At 40.8% G+C, this 19,937-nt stretch overlaps 1 protein-coding gene across 1 annotated transcript in view; it reads right to left on the bottom strand.

Moving 5' to 3' along the window:
* The window catches only part of SLC1A7 (solute carrier family 1 member 7), a 47,538-nt gene that overhangs the window by 16,752 nt on the left and 10,849 nt on the right, over nucleotides 1-19,937 (bottom strand). Inside the window, exons 3-6 of the mRNA XM_021525042.1 lie at nucleotides 15,433-15,648; nucleotides 4,238-4,280; nucleotides 3,238-3,457; nucleotides 861-960 (exon numbers count right to left, since the gene is read on the bottom strand). Of these exons, the coding sequence (XP_021380717.1) occupies nucleotides 861-960; nucleotides 3,238-3,457; nucleotides 4,238-4,280; nucleotides 15,433-15,648 (579 nt within the window). The remainder of the gene's footprint in view (nucleotides 1-860; nucleotides 961-3,237; nucleotides 3,458-4,237; nucleotides 4,281-15,432; nucleotides 15,649-19,937) is intronic.

The raw sequence follows: 19,937 nt of genomic DNA, 5'->3' as shown, positions 1-19,937 counted from the left end.
TGGACTGCCTGGGGGTTTGATTTGTGCCAGATAAATAGGCAGAAGGATTGTTAGTTTCTGAATCTGCTCTGGACAGGTGCTTTATCAAAACTGTTGTGCTTCTGTGCGCAGCTGCGTACAAAGTCATGGATACCAAAAAGCTTTAAATTAAAAAAAAAAAAAATCTGGAAGCATCCAGCCATCTTCCACTTGCAGCTGTGCCATGTCCAGAGACTTGACAATACTTCCTCATTTTTCCAGAAATAAACTATCTCCTTTGACATATTCCAAGCAATTCCCTGACCCAGCTCACTCAGATGGGACCATGTAGCTGTAAAGAGAGGCTGTGTGCTGAGTGCTGGTTCCCTGTCCCACATCAGGCTGAGCATCCTGAAGTGGGGAGAAGGTGCTAAGCTGATAGTGCTTGTTGTTGGCAGCCACATGCTGTTCCTCTGATCTTTTGGTCAGGTGAGTTGGCAGGTCTGGCTGGGTCTGCAGCAGTGCTGGAAGGGATGGAGGTACCAGCTAGAGCATCCCATTGTGCTTCTCCCTTGTGTGGCCTGGGTGGCTGTGATTCCCCTTTGGCTTGCCCAGGGATTGCCTCACATATGCTGTATGTGAGGCATACAGCACACCCCACCCAGCTATACCATGTTCTGTTATTTGGGAGTAACATGGAGTGTGCCCTGTCAAAAGAGTGGTACAGGTCAGGGACAGATGTATGTGCATCCTCAAATGCTGATGCCCTGCAAACGAAGAGTTATTCATCCTCATTTACTTCCCTAGAAATAAATGTGTGAGATTTCTGTGCATTTTCTTCTCTTGAAATGTTCTTACTCTTTTTAAAAAAATATTGATTTTCTCAGTAAAATGTTACCTACCAAACAGCAACTGCCACTATCTTCATGACAGATTCGTTCAAACACTGGCAAAAGCTGACCAAAGGGACGCCGCTGTTCCCCATTCTTCCCAACATTATACCTGCAACCAAAGCATTCAGGTTCAGTTTCTCAGGTGTCTTCACACACAGCCCCAGTGCTTTCCCTCCCTGCTGAAAGTCAAAGCCCTCTGGTAGCAAGGCTGTATCCTGAACTATCGGTCATAGAGACCTGTGTGGGATTTGCCTGCTCTGAGTGATCCGTGGAACACAAACTGAGAAACATTTTCTATTGAAGGAATCTGTCTCTGCTTACAGCCAGGCTGCACCAATGAGGTCTTGGGAAGAAAAGCCAGGTTTTGAGGTTTGCTGTGGTAATGGGGAGTTAGTAATGGAGTCTCTGTCATATTTTTAGTAGTTTTCTATCTACATGACAATAATTAGGCTTTATAGACCGCCAATCTTTGCAGTTTTGGGGGAGGTAAGGAATAGCAGATTCATGGGGATGAAGGCTAAATTGCTATAAAGACTAACTAGTAAAGAAGAAAGCAAATAAAACCCATGTATGTGCCCTCATTGCTCAGAAAAGAACTAAATACAGCTCAAGGATGTATCATCTAACCATATATTCTCCAGACAGTTAGTTTCCATTAATGCATATAAATAGACAACATTTTCCTATAGTTATCCTTCTTGGAAGCATTTACAGTGATCGAGTCAATTGCTCAAGGAAACACTTCAAAAGCTGGCTGCACCAAGGGAGTTTGCCTTTGAGGGGAGCTGCCTGGGGAGGCAGGGGCTGGCAGTGGGGTGTGTGCTGCTGCTGGTTCTGGATGTGCAGTGGCCTTGCCTTGAGCAGGAGCCCGGCTCTGTCTCTTGGAGCCCCCATGGCTCCGAGCCACGTCTCAGGCAGTGCCGCTTCCAGGGCCATTCCCTGCTGGGACAGGCAGGGAGGCTTTCAGCTGCCTTATCCAGGGATTTCACATCACAAGATGTGAGTTTGTAAGCCTGTTAGAATTCATCTAAGCCATAACTTGTAGGTCAGAAGACAACACTCTTTCATTAAGCTGTTTCAATGCTTCCGTTTTGGAGGAAGACAGCGATAAATGCTTGGCCACATCCTTTGTTCAAAACAAAAGCCTGAAATAGTCACTGGTGATGAGTTCTTGAGGGTTTGGTGTCTCAGGTTTGTTCATGGCTGGTACAGCCAGAGGTGACCCAGCGGGCATGCTGTGGGTGACAATCCTGGTGCTGTTTTGTGTCCATCAGCCAGGAAGAAGCCAGGTCTCAGCTTCTGTCTGCAAGAGCCAGCCAGACTGAGGGGCTCGTTAAAAGTTGTACATTCAGTTCTGGGCAGACAATGAATGATCTTCTGTTCTCAGAAGCAAAAAATTGCCCTTGGTCCTAATAAGTAGATGTAATTAATTCATTCATATCCAGTAGGTTTTGACTGGAATAGTGTTTGTGGTGATGCTGTACTTTGGAAATGGACTATAAAATACTACAAACTGGGAGACGGCCAGTTTCCATCAGGGTTGTACAGGGAATACCACCCACTGGAGAAGCTAAAAAAATAGAGACAAATTCACTAATTCCGGGTTTGAATCTTGACCCCTTGTGCTTGTATGAACCACAATATAAATAAATACAGCCAAAGATGTTTTATGGAACTACCTTTGCTGACCAGATTAACTTCCAAGAATAAATTTACATAAGGAAAATTTGATCAGCATTTTCTTATAAAAGTCATCAGAACTTTATGATTAACTAGGAAATGTTTGTTTAAATATCTTCTTTCAAATCCACAAACATAATAAAACACACATGGCACCAATGAGTTCCTCCAGCAAGTTAAACTAAATAAATAAGCCAGACAGAAGCTCTTACTCTGACAAGCTAGTAGGTGGTATATAACTATCTTCATTGCAGGATACCAAAAATAAAATCAAAAAGTTTCAATCAAAAAAAGAATATCCACAGATTTAAAATTCATAAAACAATATGGGTTGGCATACTGGTAGAGGGCCCATGGGTCTGATCTGGTCGTAATTCCTGCCTCCTCTGAGCACACTGTACAAGGTTGTCTTACAATCAGCAAAAGATGGGTCATAAATAAAAGCTCAAAATAATTGAGAAAAAAATAAAATACAAGTGAATGCACAGAAAATCCAACTCCATGGAACAAAAGTCATCAAGGATTTTGAAAATTTGGCTTTGAAAGGGTGGTGGTACATCTCTGTAACAGTCTTGCGTTTTCCCCAAAAAACTTTAGATAGAAACAGTTAAAAAAGCTGAGTCAAGAAACCAAGCAACCCCACCCCAATCCTTTTCTCTTAAGTGGACACTTGGATTATTGCAAACCAAACATGTCTGAAACCTACCCATCGTGGCAGAGAATATCACAATCCCAAGTACATTCATGCCATCACTGGCACCTGGCTCTGATTTGTAAATCACTTCAGGAGGGGGGGTGATATCCAAGGCAAAGTTCTGGACGTTGGAGCCGTTCTCGTCCTGCACGCCGTAGACGATGATGCGGCGGGTGCTGCTCTCGGGTGCCGCTCTGTTCGATTTAATGATGGGAATACTCCTGGTGCGATACTGAAAGAAAAAAAAGCAGTTTTGATTACAATATCCCAACAGGAATTAATAGTTTCATGAGACCTCCTAAGTGCTCTGTTTCAACAGTGCTGCATGTTGAAGGGACTGGCATGAAAAGGAGAATGAACGCTCCCGTCTCTATCTGATAAAATCTGTAAAAACAGTTGAATTTTTGGAAAAGCCTAACAAAACCAGAGTTCCTATGATCAGACCCTGGTCAGCAAACATTTTGCCTCCTGACCAAGCTACTTTCCTGTAAGACATAATAAGGAATTATTTCCTAGAGGTTCTAAGTGCCCTACTCTTTGTGAGGTTCCCATGAAATGGTCTTCCAGGTGAAATAAATACAGCCATGCCTCTTGCTCCCTCAAAACTTCTAGATGAGCTTTTCTTGCCAAATTCCAGCCTGAGTAATTAGATTCTTCCCCAATACATTACTTTGTTGCTTTAATTTAACATGATATTCTGTTCTTCTTTTGTGTGATGTTGCAGGGTGCTCTTAAATAAATTCCAGCGCTCCTCAGGTGGACATGGAGCTGACATAGGAGTGCATATCTATTCTCTAGTCATACTAGAGAGCACTTTATCCCTGTTTTACCTTCAGATACCATGGCTGCTGAGGCTAATGGAATGGGACTCATTAATTCCCAAATGCTGAAGGTACTAACCGTGTCTGCAGTGGTATGCCATGGCTACATCTGGGTTGTGTTTTACAAAGGTACATGTTTCATATAATACTGGCTCATGTCTTTCATCAGTAAAAGGAATATAGCAACTTACCTGCTTGAATGTGGCCTCAACAAGATTGGCTGGAAACATGTTCCTAAAAATGAACAAATAGAAGAATAATTTCTATGGAACTGAAACCAACTTCTTTTTACTGTGTGTTGGGTCTGCCATGATAAATCAGTTCTTTGCCCTCCTGGAGAGCAAGAGCTGGGCAAGTGCAGAAGATGCCACTCTCTCCCCCTATGCCATACAGCTGTGCCTGGCTGAGCACAGCTCAACAGAGACACAGCTCCTCGGAACTGAAGTTTTGGGACTTGCTTCCAAACACCTGGGGTGAGACCCAGGAGCTCTGGCTGCAGATTCTGGCTCTGCCACAGTCTCCGTGTTGTAACTGGGCGACATCATTGCTATGATTCCCTTCCCCATCTGCTGACTGGGGGGATGAATATTCTTTTATTCCATATTTCGCCTTCCCTACTTAGATAATGAGCTGTTCAGGATAGTCAGGAATGTATTCCTGAGACCCCTGGGTGCTGTAATCTACTATGGCACTTCTAAGTACTCCTGTGCTAATTCATAAACTCTAGTACCCCAATATATTTTCATCACTAAAATTGCAGGTGATATAGATTTTGCAGTGGTTTGGTCAAGAATGGTTTGCTTTTCAAAAGGAGGATCTCATTCCTGATTAAAAGAGTTGAGATTAGAGCTGTACACCGCTAAATTTTATTTAGATACAGTTCTGAGGCTTCAGAATAAGAACCTGAATGAGGTCAACGGCTTCATCTTTGCTCACAGCTGAGCTGCAGAGGAAGGCAATGACCCAACACTGAGATTGCAGGGAGAGCAATAGATTTTTAATTTCAAAAGAAACCCTTTTTGTCACCTTTTCTGACTTTCTGTGCATCTTACTCTGTAACACTTCACACAACTACATATGGAATTAATTTGTAATTTCAGTTTGAGCTGGAAGGAGAGGAAGACATTCAATCCTTATTTGAAATGAAGAGCACACCCTCTGCAGGATTCAAAGAGGAATCATAGTATAATTGGGGAAAAACAGCTAAAAAGTAATACATTTCCATGCAAAATTTGGGAACCAAGATTTGTGTGATGATTCTAATAGTATCATTTTCAGGTCTGATTTATTTCCAACTCTAAGCTTCTGAACCTTGGGACAGAAGACAGTGACAGTCTATGGCCCAATTATCTTCTTTCATATACCTTATATATGCAAGGAGAAACTCCTGACTTCTCCAACAAAATTACTTTTAATTCAAAGTCCTGCTTAAACCCCAAGACAGGTTAACCCTCAAATACATATGAAGAGCTTTTTCTCAGTTTTGAAGAGAATTGCTGTGTGCATGGACAGTTAAATGCATGCTGAACCAGGGACATTTTCCAGAGCTGCTTTCCTCTCTGCAGAAGCAGCAAGCAGCAGCACATACTTGTTGCTAACAGAGTCACTGTGCAGCACTGGCTTAGAAAAGATTATTTTTTTTCTATTTTGAGTGATCATAACATGATATTATGGTCACACTTAAAAGTATGAGGTAGATTCTGCATCAATCACTGAGAGCAGTTGCTACAAAGAGGTAATTGTTGTTTTTAGGGAGAACTGTGGGAGAAAAATTTTAATTAAGTGATAGTAGTACTGCCTAATGATTGAAACAGAAGACTGGACATGAGAGGAACTTGTTGGCCTGCTGCTTGGAAGCAGATGGGTCTCATAAATGCATTGGATTGTCTCTGCAGACTGTCCATGAAGCTGCTGATTCTCTGGTTCAAATGTCAGATGTGTAGCCAAAGCACGACACAGACAAGAGGCAGCTGTGCATCCTTTCCCTGTCAGGTGCAGACACAACCTCCTGCCTGAGCCCTGGGGCTTGTCTGACACAGGGAACCAACAGAGGAACAGCTGGATGGAGCTGGGCCTGGGAGGATGGAGAGGATGTTTATAGGAGGGGGAGCCCTGGAGAGTAAAGGTGGTTACTGCTTTATCATGCCTCGTAAGGGAATTCTGCTTCCAGATTGTTAAAGGCTTCATTAATATTAAATTGTCTTGGTTTGCTGGGCTGAAAGATGCTACAGGAGTGCTCAGTGTGGTGCTTGTGCTCTGACCTGCTGTGTGAATGTGAAATATTCTGAAAGCAGAGATCCACACAGAGATTCCAGCACAGCTCTGAATATTCATCTCACGTACGAGCTTGGCTTTGCAAAGAAACATGAATTTAATTGCTGATGATTTCCACTTTCTCCCTCGTAGTCCTAATTAGTAGAATTAAGAACAATTAAGACTGCTTGAGAAAGGAAATATCATATGGTTAGTAGCTAGATTAAATGTTAGACAAATTTGTAGAGGATTAAAGCATTTTGTTTCTTTATCATTCTTTATCCTGCAGGAATTACAACTACCCACTTAATACTAGATGCTGGAATTCTCCCAATATTTTTTAATAAATTATGCACTGTGATCCAGTCTTTGAGACTAGCCTTACCAAAGTTACACAATTTATCTGGTGAAAGGATGACCTGAATGTGTGTGCCAGAACCTCGGCTTATTTTTATTTTAAGCTGGTTTGCTTGGATTGAGAAAATCCAGTATTAGCCAAAATTAAGTTTTGTTAATCAAAAACATTTAAGAGAGCAATTGGTGAATGAGATCTTTAATGGACTAAAAACAAATAATGAGAAGGAAGAATTGAACTGCCACCTAGAGATGGAAGGTAACTGGGAGGATTTCTTGGTTCTGTCAGGCTCTTCAGAAACACTTCTTACTTAAGGGGTATGTTTTGCTGCACATTGATATTTCCAGCCATGAGCTGGATGTTTAGCAAGGATCTCCTGGGAATGGCTCAGAACAAGGGACTGAAGGGAGAGTAATGTGGGGGATTTGACATTTTAATATGGAACTGGGATGGGGAGGCTGGCTGGATCCTCATGAGGTCCTTGGGATAGCCCTGCTGGGAGTTCCTGCCCACCAAACCTGAGTCCTGGGGAATGCTACGGAGTGGGAGCTTCAGTCTGGCTCAAAATCCTGACACACAACATACAACAAAATGTTGCTCCAACACACAACAAAACGAATGGCAGAGTGTTGTACCTGTCCACCTCTGCCCACCTCTGTTCCAAGCACCCAGCCTGCCACCACATTGGCCCCTGCAGATCTCTGTGAGCTTTACTGCAGCTCTGGATGGGATCCACATGTACCCACATGGATCAGGACTATAAAGTGAGGCCGTGTCTCTACTCAGGCACTATGTTTATCACTGATGTACACTGAATTAAAGACACTGCCAGCACTTAGGAAGGAGTGATTCAAACTGAGCTTATCATTGCTGTCAGCATCTATAAATACTCTTGTGCTTGTTCAATTAAGAAAACCAAGTAGATAAAATACTTCTGAAGTTCCAGCATTGCTTGCAGATTGCTTACAAGAAACAGGTCACAAAATAATAGTACAGGAAACTTAACATGATCTGGGATTCATTTCTCTAGCACAAGCAACATTGTCTAACCTCGGTGGCTCAGTTCAGCATTCGTAGCAGAAATAATTTCACATAAGAGTAGGGAATTAAACCTACTGCATAACAGTGACTGAGTTTTGTTTAAAACATAGATAAATTTAGATCTGAGACAAGGATATTCTTGTAAAAGAGAAACTGAAGACATAGGCTTTCTGGTTACATAAAAAATTAAGTGCTAAATACTGCCTGCCCTGAGGAATAACATTTCCCAGAGCATCTTCTGCCTCAGGAACTCTGCCAGATAGAGCAGGAGTATTCAGCTGAGGCTAAAAGGATGAATGTGCACGAAACTTCAATATCAGCTCAGTGAACCTGCTACAGAGCTGATCTGCTGAGCCCAGCTGGCACAGTGGGCCTGGCCTGCATTTGCTGTGACAGCAGCACATATGCACAAGTGACCCACTAATCACCATCTTTGACTGCAGCCTGCTGTGATGCACAGGCTGCTGCATTCTACGAGCACATTTTGGAGCCCTTCCCTAATTCTGCATGGGATAAGAGGATTCAGGTGTAGATGTATCGAATTAGGAACATGTATGTACATGTAATATGAGACAAATATGGCAACATATGTTCTGCACTTTGGTAGTCATGGATTTTGAGGAAATCCTAAAGACTTGTATAAAGTGCAGGCAGCACCTGGTCTGTGCACAAGGTCTGAGGTGCAGCTTCCCATTAGACACAGGACAAATTAGCATCTTGCCAAAAGTGGAAAGTCCTTTTGCCTTCCCCATTGTCTCCCAGCAACTGACCTATGAATTAACAGAGTTGGTTGATTTTGCTCCCCTATTTCAGCTACTTTAGGAAGCAGCTGAATTGTGTTAGGAAGCCATTCTTCAGCACTGCCCCCAGGATGTGGGAGCCCTCTTGTCTCTTTAGAAGGTGGTTGGCTCTGAGAACCACAGCAGTGGCACAAAGGGCAGCACAATTAAACTGTGACACTGTTAACTGAACTGTCCAGAGACCATGAGCCTGCAGCTACTGGGACAGCTCCTTTACACCTCCTGGATAACTTCTGTTAGAAACAACAGGCAAGATTCTGGTTTCAGTAATGCTACTGAATATCTGAAATACTCATTCTGAGTCCTGACCACAGTGTCATTAACTCAAAGCATTCAGCTTTTGCAGATCCTTTCAGTCAGAAATGAGGCCAGTGGCTCTAGCGTGGGACTGCCACAGGTACAGCAGATGTTTCCTTGACTCAGAGCACCCCTTCCCTCTGGCACTCTGTGCTCTGCAGCCCCAGTCTGGTTTTGCTCTCAGACTTCGATGTTATCAGCCCCTAATCCCTGCCACACCAGACAGTCTGGCTGCAGTCTTCCATGCTGTGGAATTAAAGCCACCAGGCTGGGGGTTTTGCTACATATGTGTCCTCATAATATTTATTGGCCTACATTTGCACTAGGCATAAAGCAGCTTTGGATGCTCTGCTCTCAAATTTGAGCAAGTGTAGCTGAGCTTGTAATAACATTGTTTTAAAGCTGGGAATTTGACAGTATTCTAATATTTATGTGTTTGCGACCTTACTTCTCACTATATACAGCAAGGGTACAGAGAGCAAAACTGGAGCCTGAATGGCTTGACATAAGAACTGTAAAGTTTGCAAATTTTTCCAAGAATGTAGCTCCTATTTATTATAGGCTGAGGTAATTCTCAGTGACATTTCCTTAATCTCAAGAAATTGTTTAATTTTTATGTTTTCTGCATGAATTCATCATCAGCTGTGTAGATTCCTCACTGCTGTTACACATGAGCCAAAAAGCCTGTCCTTAGTTATACATCTGATACCTTCCTGCTGGTGTCAGGGGCTCCAGCAGAGTTTGCACTGCTGAAAGCAAGGGCAAAATTTAATCCAGAAAGACAGAAAAACAACCTATAGCAGGGGCCATGTGAGAAACCATCTTGCACACCTGTAGTCAACCTCTGGTGCCTCATCTCATTTCTCAGTATCAGTCATCCTACCTCTTTCTAAAAGGACCAAAGAAGGCTTTTGCAGAATTAATGAAGCACTAAAATCCTCATTATTGGGATAAAAAGTACTTAGAGAATGTAAAAATTACTAATCGGGCCTAAGTTACTTTGTCTTGCTTTGGTTTTTTCAAAGATCAGAGCAGAACTCACACTGTGGAATCATTTTGTCAAATGTGGACTTTTAATCTGTCCTGAGGGCTGCATGGCTTTTCGGTTCCAGTAAGGGATCTGAACTTTCTTACCCTGCTTCCTCTGAAAGAAAAGGTCCTGACAAAGCCCCAGCAGGGCTGTGGCTCTCTGAAACTGGAAGCACAAGTACATCACAGCTTTAGGCATCTCAAAAAGGCTGAATTATATCAAAGGTAACACAACAGGCCAGGTGTGTTTCCACTGTGGTTCCAGCAAGGCAAGTTATTCTGTAAAAGGCGTGTGCTTACACTGGAAGAGGTTCCAGACCAATTGTCAGGAGGATGGACAACAAATTCTCCTGCAAGGTCAAAGCTTTCCTAGTGCACTTTTAATTCCTGGCCCCTGTGTACCTCCCTCTCTGTGACTAAAGCCTCCTGACCAGAGAGCAGAATTTGCTTCATAGCCCATCTCCTCAGGGTGGTTTTCATCATGGAATTATCTTTATTCCATGTTGGATTCATTTTGTGCCAAATAGAGACCACATATTTAGAGGGTTGAGAGTTCTTTGTAAATACTCAAGGTTGAGGCTCCTGTGGAAATCAAACTCTTAAAAATCGACCAGAAACAAAAACCTGGTCCCAGGGCAGGACATTTCTGGCATAAGGCTCATTTTGTGAGATGAAAAAAAACTGGCTATCTGAAAAGAGTAAAAAATGGTGCTTTGCCATAGGGGACAGATAAATGTTTCGATCATAGTCCACAGTAGCTTTTGGCAAAAGATAAATTAATGTACAGCATACTTATTGTCAAAAGTTCTTTCATGGTTTAAAGCTGGATCATTTAATGCACTCTAAAATATATTACTGTCTCTACATACAATTCAGTCTTCAGTTGTAAACTTCTGAAGGTGTAATTCCTGATTCTGCACAGCCTGGATGTTTTCCACACTACAACAGATCCTGGGTTTTTCCTGCCCTATTTTCAAGAAACACAATTTCAATAATATAGAATATAGCCCTTAGCTTGAAAAAAGGGAAAGGAAGTGATTTTAAAGAGTGCTCAGGATTCCCATGAAAATGTAAATCCTCTACAGTGTTTATATCCTCTTTTAACTCTTACTGGTATAAAAATAAAGCCTCTCTTGGTTAAGCCAAATTGATTTTCTGGGTACCTGCTATTAAATTGAATGCAATCCTGAATATTCAGTGGTAAAATGCTCTGATTTCTCTCTCCAGTAAACTTCAGAAATGTACAAATTTACTTCTCATGGATCAAGGTGTGATTTGATCCTGTTTGCCTTCACTGAATTGGTTTATTTGGGGTTTTTGAGCTGAGTAAGTTTACAATGCCAGGTTGTCTTGTTAGACATGAGAAAAACCAATAAGGTATATGAACCCTGCACCTGCTGGTGGCCAGATCTGCAGTCAGACTGATCTAAAACAGGAGGGGAGACCCAGTTTGGCTGGGACTTTGCTTATTTATTTATTTCATAAGCCAAATTTTATTTCCCTTGGTGGGAAATGCAGGTGGCACGATTTCAGTCGTAGCAGAATCTCCCCTTCCAAATCAAAGGTAACAGATGTGGAAATATTAACTGTTAATGTCAACAGTGTCCTCCTGGCTCACTGAATGACTTTTGCAAATGTTTGTCCTCAAATTATAGGCATTTTCTATTCTCCTAGTCAGGTCATTATGCTACAAACGTAATATTTTAAATGGAACACAATTCATGTAAGCATGTCCCTTTCTGTCCTTTTGACTAAAACACTCAAAAGCTGAATTACTTTAAAAAATTGTATCTTGCCTTTCTTAATTTCTGAACTCATAGAAGGATACTAAAATGTCACTCTTATTTTTGTGGATGAAGTAGAAAGTTAATTTCAATAACTCCCACAGGAAGAAAGCAGAGATGTTTGTTGATTCACTGATATTGAGATGTCCTAAAGCCATATTCCTACAAGAACCCTACCAGGTCTTGTATGAACTGAGAATATTTCTCTGGCCCAACAAAACTTTCTGAACAAATCCTCAGTGAAATAATTGATTTTCCATGTGTTTTGGTTCTCTAGCTGTAAGAAAAGAAAATAGTCCTTGCCTACCTCACAGAAGTATTGCACATCATGAGAATGAATCCATAAAAACTCATAAAGCACCAGGTGCTTAAAGACAACATGATCCTTAGCCTGAGGATTATAAAGAACTTTAAATGGAAGAAAATATACTTTCATAGGTCTTGCAATGCTTGCAGCAGAAACCTTGAACAAAATGAGGGCAGATTTGTACATCTGTCTCACTGGAGCAATAAAGTGGTGGCTAAAGAGAGGAGCATCTTCAGAACAGCATCTCCTGCACAGCTTCAGAGTCACAGCTGCCTCCTGAGCTTGTCCTTAGTCCAATCCAATAGAGAGGGGGAGGTTCTGCAAGGATGGGTTCCTGCAGGAACCACCTGGTTAAATGAGCATCTTCCACAGGCAGCAGAACATCCTTAACATTCTTGTCCCCAATCCCCTGGGATTCTCTTTAGAAAGGAAATCTTTCAAGTACAGCTGTTTAGAGTGGCAAAAAAAAAAAAAATAAAAAAAAAAAATTTGAACCATGGATGCAATTTTTGAGGCATGAAATTCAGGATGTTGATGAGATTATGTATTTCCTGGCTGTTGTGAGGTTTAGAGCCATTTCAGAGTTATGCACCACAGTGTCACTGTTATCTCTTCACCAAAGCATTGTTTGGTTTTTCTTGTTTGTTTGGTGGGGTTTTTGTTTTTGTGGGGTTTTTTGTGTTTTTTTAATATAATGGACAAATATACAGGGGCAACACCATCTACAGAATAATGCAAAATAATAATAATATGGTTATTGATTAATGTTGCAAATGTTTAGATAACCACAAGGGTCTGCACTAGTTTTTGGTTTCATTTTTTGCTGATTCAGTATATTCTTTAATTTCTAATTAAAACCACTACTAAAAGCAAAAATCTCGCACAAAAATTCAAGACATTCAATTTCTAGCAACGTCTTTCCTGCCAAAGTTCTAGACATGACAATGTCATATATAAAATCACAAGAAATAATAATGTTTTTCATAATTTCAAATGGCTTCAAATCTGAAATCTGAGGGTGAATACATGTATCCCCAAGCCAAGATTCATGCTTTTAAAATAAACCCCACAATAATGTCACATATATCATCTCTTCACTTGTACATTTACCATTCTTCATTTGCCGAGTACCAGATGTTTCCTGTGTAAATGTCTGGGCACATATGCAATTGATAAATGGAGAGGAAATTAATGAATTGAGAAGATAAGCCAATCTGGGCCGAAAAAGATGGTTCCCAGCTGTGAATGGAAGTGATTTATCATTGAGCTAAAGGATCAGCTTTTCTAGCTCAAACCAGCAGATACATCATTACATTTAATCCAGGCTTCCACACAGATATTTAAGAGTCTTGCAACTGTCTGCAGCAGAGCCAGAATTTCACCCATAGTGTTTGCCTAGGCTGAAAGCCCATTCCCCACAGTTCTGTTGTTATTATTTATTTATTTAGTAAGTGTGGTTATTTCTGTAGCAGAGGAATAAATACCATCCGTTTGTGCACTCAGGATAGAAAGATTGCAGCTGTGGCTGCTGCTGAGCAAAGCAAAAGGACACTGAGCTGGATTCTCTCTTTTCAACCTTCGGTAATGAGAGGGGCTTGGTGACCTTTTCATTGTTGACACCTGCTCAAACCAGTGAAGAATTTAAGGTTTTGCAGACTAGAAACACATGGCTGCTGGAAACTTGAATACCTGACATGTGCTCACAAGCTATTATGATTTGCTTGGGTAAATGTAGAAAAGTGCAATTATAGAAGATACTTGCAAATATTTAGATCAGGAAATGTTTTTTGACCTGCAGTGAGCTCAGAGGAATAATGTGTTCCCAAACCTCACAACACCTCTGGTGTACAGGGAGTGACAGGCAGAGGTGAAGAGATGAGATTGTAACTCAGGTCTCGGTCTTTTTTTTTTTTTTTTTAACACAATAGTATAGAAAATTTTGATTTTGAAAACCCAGATTACTTTCCATCTAACTCATCTCCATGACAAGCTTACTCTGAGCCTCTAAAGGCAACTGGGCAGGTGTGAGAAAGGGAATGAGAACCTGTGGTGAGGGAGACCTTTCCCAGACAGAGCTGTAAGGGCCATTTGGATGTGCCTTTGCACCGTGTCCCACTGTGCCTTTGGTTGTCTCTGACCAAGGCCTTAGAAACCACTCAGCACACTAGGAATGCTTCCCAAACACTGCCACTATGAAGACAATCATTAGTGACATTTATCTTAGATTCTCTTTTACTTCTTATGCTACTCTGTCATACTAAGGAATTCAAAGTCCTGTAACTTGCTCTTGGTGTAGGAATTACAGTCGTTTGTGCAGCAGAAACAGAATAATGTGACTTGACCCCATGTCACAAACAAAATTCCACTGCACATCCATCCATCATGGCAAAGTCACTGGAGAGATACAGATGGGTACCCAATGCAGATGAAGATGGTGATTTTGTGAGAAGCTACAAAAGAGATTGTCCTCTGCTGCTGCTCAATGATTAAAATATTTTGGCCCATTCTTACAAAAATATAAAATACAAATACAGGTGGCCTGGGTAAATGTAACTTGGAGGAGAAAAAGAAGGTCTTTTGTAAGCTTCTCTTCTCAGTTCCATCTTATTTGAAGTGCAAATAAGTCTAGTTAAAGTACTTTGTGTGCTGTCATGCTGTCAGGGTCAGGAATTGGGGTTTTTGAAAGGTAAACTGTGAACCATTTTTATTTTCAGTAAATTTGACTCCAAAGAGAATTCTCTGTAGTACTGATACACACTTGGCCTGAAAGCCCTTGACTGATGTAGTATGAGATCAGCAACTTGAGGAACTACCAAACAAAGGCAAAACTTGGTCTTTCTGCATGAGCAAAATAAATCCAAGGCACAGAATATGTTCCGTCAACAAACCAATCCCACTAGCACCTGGGACAAATCCCACTAGCACCTGAAATACTGGGACAAAAAGGGATTTCAGGCAAAGCCATGAAATTCCAGCAGTGCCCTAATGCTGTTCTAAAAGAGCAACTGTCTTTTGATAAACAAAATAAAACAAATAAGAAAAAGCCCCAAAGCAGAATAAAAAATACACAACAGTGGTCTTTCTAATTTTGTCCTTTATCTGCAAATTAGTATGAACAACAGTAACAGCACTTTTGAGAATTATTTTTTGAGAAATGTGTGTTTCACCCCTTTATTTAAGGTTTTGCCAATTGCAACTGTCTTATTTAAATGAACATGACATTTTAATACTCCCTTGACCCTAATAATGGATTTGATGGATTTGTCCACAGGCTATATGGACTCCTGTGGGGTATAAAAGACCTGCTCCATTGTTGTTGGTTGGTGGCCATTCATTTAAATTTTACAAGAAACAGCCAGTATAAACAGCTGATAACTTGAAAAATATCTTCTAAAGCTTTTTTCTCAGTCCCAACCAAACATTTATCCTTAGATTCAGAACTGAGGCTCAGGCCACAGTTCCTCCTGCAGTTGTGTACAAAATGCTGCCTTGAGAAAGCAGAAAGAATGGATGTGGTTACCGGATTAAGTCCAGCAGTGCATCTGCAGAGCTCATGATGGGCTTTCCACCCTCCTCAGTGCTCTCCTTCTGTGCTGCTCCACCAGGGTGGATAATGGACACCATAATTATTCCCACAACCACAGCCACAAAGGTTGTCCACAGGTAGTAAGTGACAGTTATGATTCCCAAGCGACTGGAAGTCTTGGCATCCAGGGCTGCCAGCCCAGACATCAAGCTGTGGGAAGAAAACACAGCAGAAATTGTATTTAAATGAACATTATTTTGCATTATATTAATGCAGCTGAAAGCCTAATTTCTGAATTATTCCAGCCTGCCTGCCTGCCTCTCTTACAGCTGATTCTACATGTCAGTATTTCAATAAGCTTGCCATAACACTAAAGCTGTAGTGTCTATGTGTGAAGGGGCATTTTCCAATTGCCAGGTCAAATCCTGGTTACTGGAAGGAACTTGCAAGTTCAGGCTGCACATGTGGGGACTGAATCCTACTGACTCTTCCCTGAAATTCCAGGGACAGTTTCATCACAAGTTACACATGTGATGGCTCAGTTCACAGGAGCAGTGGCAGTAGTTATTGAAACTCTGTGTGTCATATTCTACACATAATTTTACAGAATAATAGAATAATTCAGATTTGAATGGACCTCTGAAGAAAATCTAATCAACCAACTCAGCCCTTCCTGTGTGAAGTGGGGACACAATTTTAAAATTAAAAACACTAAGGGCAATTTTGTCATATAGTCCATTCTTTAACAAAAAGAATAACTTTTTTTTCTTTTTAAATAAATCCTATATATTTTTATTTTGCCAGGAAGCACATGGGGAGCAGACTGTAATTCATTGTGCCTTCAGTCTAAATGGGGACAATGGATGGGATTCAGAGGAAACACCTCTTGTAACCATTGTTCTTTGCTTTTATTTATCATTGGATTCGATAAAAATCCACCTTTCTGTGTGTCTGCAAAGCACTGTGTACAAATACAGCACTGCATATTGAAAATACGGTAGGAATGCTACTTTGTTCCTTGTCATTTCCCTTGGATGAGCCTGTGCAGAAGAGTAAATATTCTAAATTTTTTAAAAATAAAACAGTTAAATATATTTTTCTCAAATTAATATGACAGTTTTCTGTTAAAAAAAAAACAAAAAACAACAACTCTGTGTTGTTATTAGATTTTGAGGACTGAACTCTTCTCTCAGGCTGAGTTTCCACAGGCCATTGAGCCAGTTTGACAGCTCATTGCTGCACAGGGTAGATACCTATATTGTACTAGAGTCCAGCACTGTTCCACTCCCACATTCCCAGAAAAAAAAAAAAAAAAGAAAAGAAAATGAGAATCAGGTTGATTTTTAACCAGTTGCATGTTTTCCATGATAACAATTTTCAGGGTTCTTTGTAGATGTAGGTGACACCAGTGGTGTGAAGGGCTGACTGTAACTTGCAGGCAGAGCAATTCCTGGCAGAGGGCACTGCCAAGGAGACAGAGCTTTCACTCCCCGTCCCTCCCTGGAGCCACTGTCCCTGTGGGGAAGCCACACTGTTCCTGTTGTCCTTGATGCCTCTGGGCATGTTGTTGGTTCTACAGAACAGCAGATGAATGAACCCTGTCTTGATTTCTCACCTGAGAAGTCTTTCCAGAAGTACTTAGGGACAAAAATCCTAATTAAATATGTCCAGTGGTTCAGGTGAGTTAGGGCTGTTGCCTCAGCCTCAAGATGCAGGGCCTTAGGATTTGGGAGGATGTTGTTCAGCTGGAATCTAACCTTACCTTGGCTCATAGGTGATAAATCCTGAGGGGGCTAATAATGAGATTGCTCTGTCTTGGGGATATTCATTAACAAGATCATCATCTGTAATGAGATTATCCTGCCACCAGATAAAGTAATGCTCAGTTCATGCTGTGATGAGAAAGTCATCAAAAGTAATTAACTATGGAGGTGCAGTGGGGTAACTGGAATGTGACAGAGCATGAACAGAGGTCTGGGCTCAGACAAAACCCTGTGTTCTCTTTGGCCTGCAGGGCTCAGGAAGGGACCACTGGAACCAGTTCTTCAAAGGCTGGGGAGTAACAGTGGTCATGTCATTTAAGGCAATAGCTCAGAATCATTTCAGAAAGAAATGCCTGTAACTAGAATGAGACAGTAATCACTCATTCGCTATTTTTTGTTGGACTTCATGTGTTTGATAGCAGAAGGAACAGGACAAAAGGCACAAAGATTAAGAGACATAATGGTTATCACAGTTATTGTACAAAGCAGGTAATACACAGTCACATCACAGCAGTTTATTACTGTTATCTCTAGAGTTCTAACATTCACACAATGTAGCCAAAGGACAACAAGAAAAAGTACTCTTCTTACTTCCTAGGGTGTTGCCCTGTTCTTTTAAAAGTTTTAAAATTCTTCTAAAAGTTTTATATGCCTTCTGATGTTTACATATTTCTACTAGAGTTCTCGTGCTCTGTCATGTAAATAACAATTGTTTTGCATTCTTTGTGGGAAGAGAGAATTGATGGACTGTTATTTTGACCAGTGTGGTTGGAGAGGTATCAATTTCATCCTCCAATCCACTGCCACTTTTGAAATTCTATATATTGTGAGGTCAGGAATAAAGTTCACTCCTTTTGCTCTTTTTTCCCTCTTTTGTATCTAGCGTGCATGTGTGAGTTATTTCATGTCATATTGTGACACTAGAGAAGAGGGGGGCAGGAGGAATAAGCTTCCAGCTGGTTTAAACTAAGATCACTATATCATGCTCAGGTCCTCTCTCAAACTCTAATTTTCATCAGACATCTTTGGCTACATAAAAACTTCTGAAGAGTTTCCCAAGATTCTTCTAAACCAGAACAAAGCTATTCTCGTAGCTTCCACTGCTAGACTCTCATGAAACACACTGGAATGGAAAAGAGTGTACCTTTAATTCTTGTCAAACCTCAGGATCTGGTTGGCCTTGGAAGAACAGGGAAGATATTTGATACATAGATTGAAATAATTTGAGAAGCTGTGTACTTAAGTAGCTTCCACACGTGTGATTCATGTGTAGCTTCTTCCATAGCGTGTTTTAATGATTGCCAAACGGACAAAACAGGATTAAAACAATAAAAAGCAATCTGCAGCTTTTATAAAAATTACTGTACATCTCACTCCTTTACCAGTCTGGGGGAAAAAAAAATCCACAAAATTGTAATTTAATGTTCAGACACCATGTCTTAGCTTGTATAGAAAAAAACCTGTTGAGCCTAAAGGGAAGGGGAAGACATCTTCAATTCTAGGAATTATATGTGACTAATTAAAACGGTAAAGTCAGTGTCTACATTGTTTAAAGTATTTGTAACTATATGAACCAAAGAACCAAGTACTAAGGTTTGTGTCTACTTTGAGGGAAATCCACGTAAAACCCCCAAGACTAAAATAGAATTTTTGACGTAAAGAAGGGAATTCTTTCCAATATCTTGGAAATCTAATTAGTCCCATGCAAACAAGTAGCTAAACCCTTTTGAGCACCTCTAGGCTTGTTCTGGCTGTCACAGATAAGCATCAGGTAATTTATTTACAAATAAAAATAGAACTTTCTGTCTTCACTGCCATTCTCTAGGTTTTTCTCTTGCTGTCTGATGAAAGCACATTTTTTGTCCTGTCTCAAGATCAAACCCTATATCCCCAGAAAGGGAAAATACAAGAAGCTGCTGCTAAGACCCCATTCTGCATGTTTATTTTGTCTTCCTCTCCACCAGAAGCCATCTGGATGTTGCTTTGAAATAGATGGATTATGGATAAAGTTATCAGAAGGGATTAGTGTGATTAGAAAGACATTAATCCTGTCAAGAAGTAATGGTCAAGTATTAACCACCAACAGTTGTTCCTAGAGTGATGTTTGTTTTCATTCATCCCGTTCCCTCCCTCCCATTCTCATTTTGTAATTGCATGCTGTGGAAAAGACCTTGCTGAGCAAGTTCTGCCAGTGAGGCTGGGAAGTGCCTCCAACAGCTACATTAGAGATGATTATATTGCAGTTGAGCATCATGAAAGGGAAGTGCTGGCTTCACTAATGCTGCTTGATCATGCAGCCAGGCTGTCGCTCACCTTTTTGTCAAGGTCAGTGCCTTCGAGTCTCAACATGATAATAATGTGCATTTAATAATCTCAAAATGCTTCACAGTGGAACCCCCTCTAATGCAGGAAGGCAGTATCTCCATTTTATAGACTCAGAAACAGAGAAATTAAGGCACTTGTAAATGAAGACAAATCACTTAGAGTGAAAAAAAAAATCTGCCTGAGGCCATCTCTATATTGCAGTGAACCATCACACTTTTCCTTATCTGTGCCCAGCTATCTGAGCTTTCAGAAAGGCTGCTTCACTTCCATGGAGGCACCATTTCCAGAGTAATGTTTGCAACCGAGAAAATACAACTCTACAGTAATGAAAGAAAGATATAAGAAACTTTCTCTGGCTCTTTTTGGAGTTTAATGCTTGATTTGCTCTTAGTCTTTAGTGTAGATAAAATT

This window comes from Lonchura striata, chromosome 9, assembly GCF_046129695.1.
Source record: "Lonchura striata isolate bLonStr1 chromosome 9, bLonStr1.mat, whole genome shotgun sequence".
Taxonomy (NCBI): Eukaryota; Metazoa; Chordata; class Aves; order Passeriformes; family Estrildidae; genus Lonchura; species Lonchura striata.
Note: the sequence above shows the minus strand (reverse complement) of the source record. Positions and strands in the feature narration are given on the sequence as shown.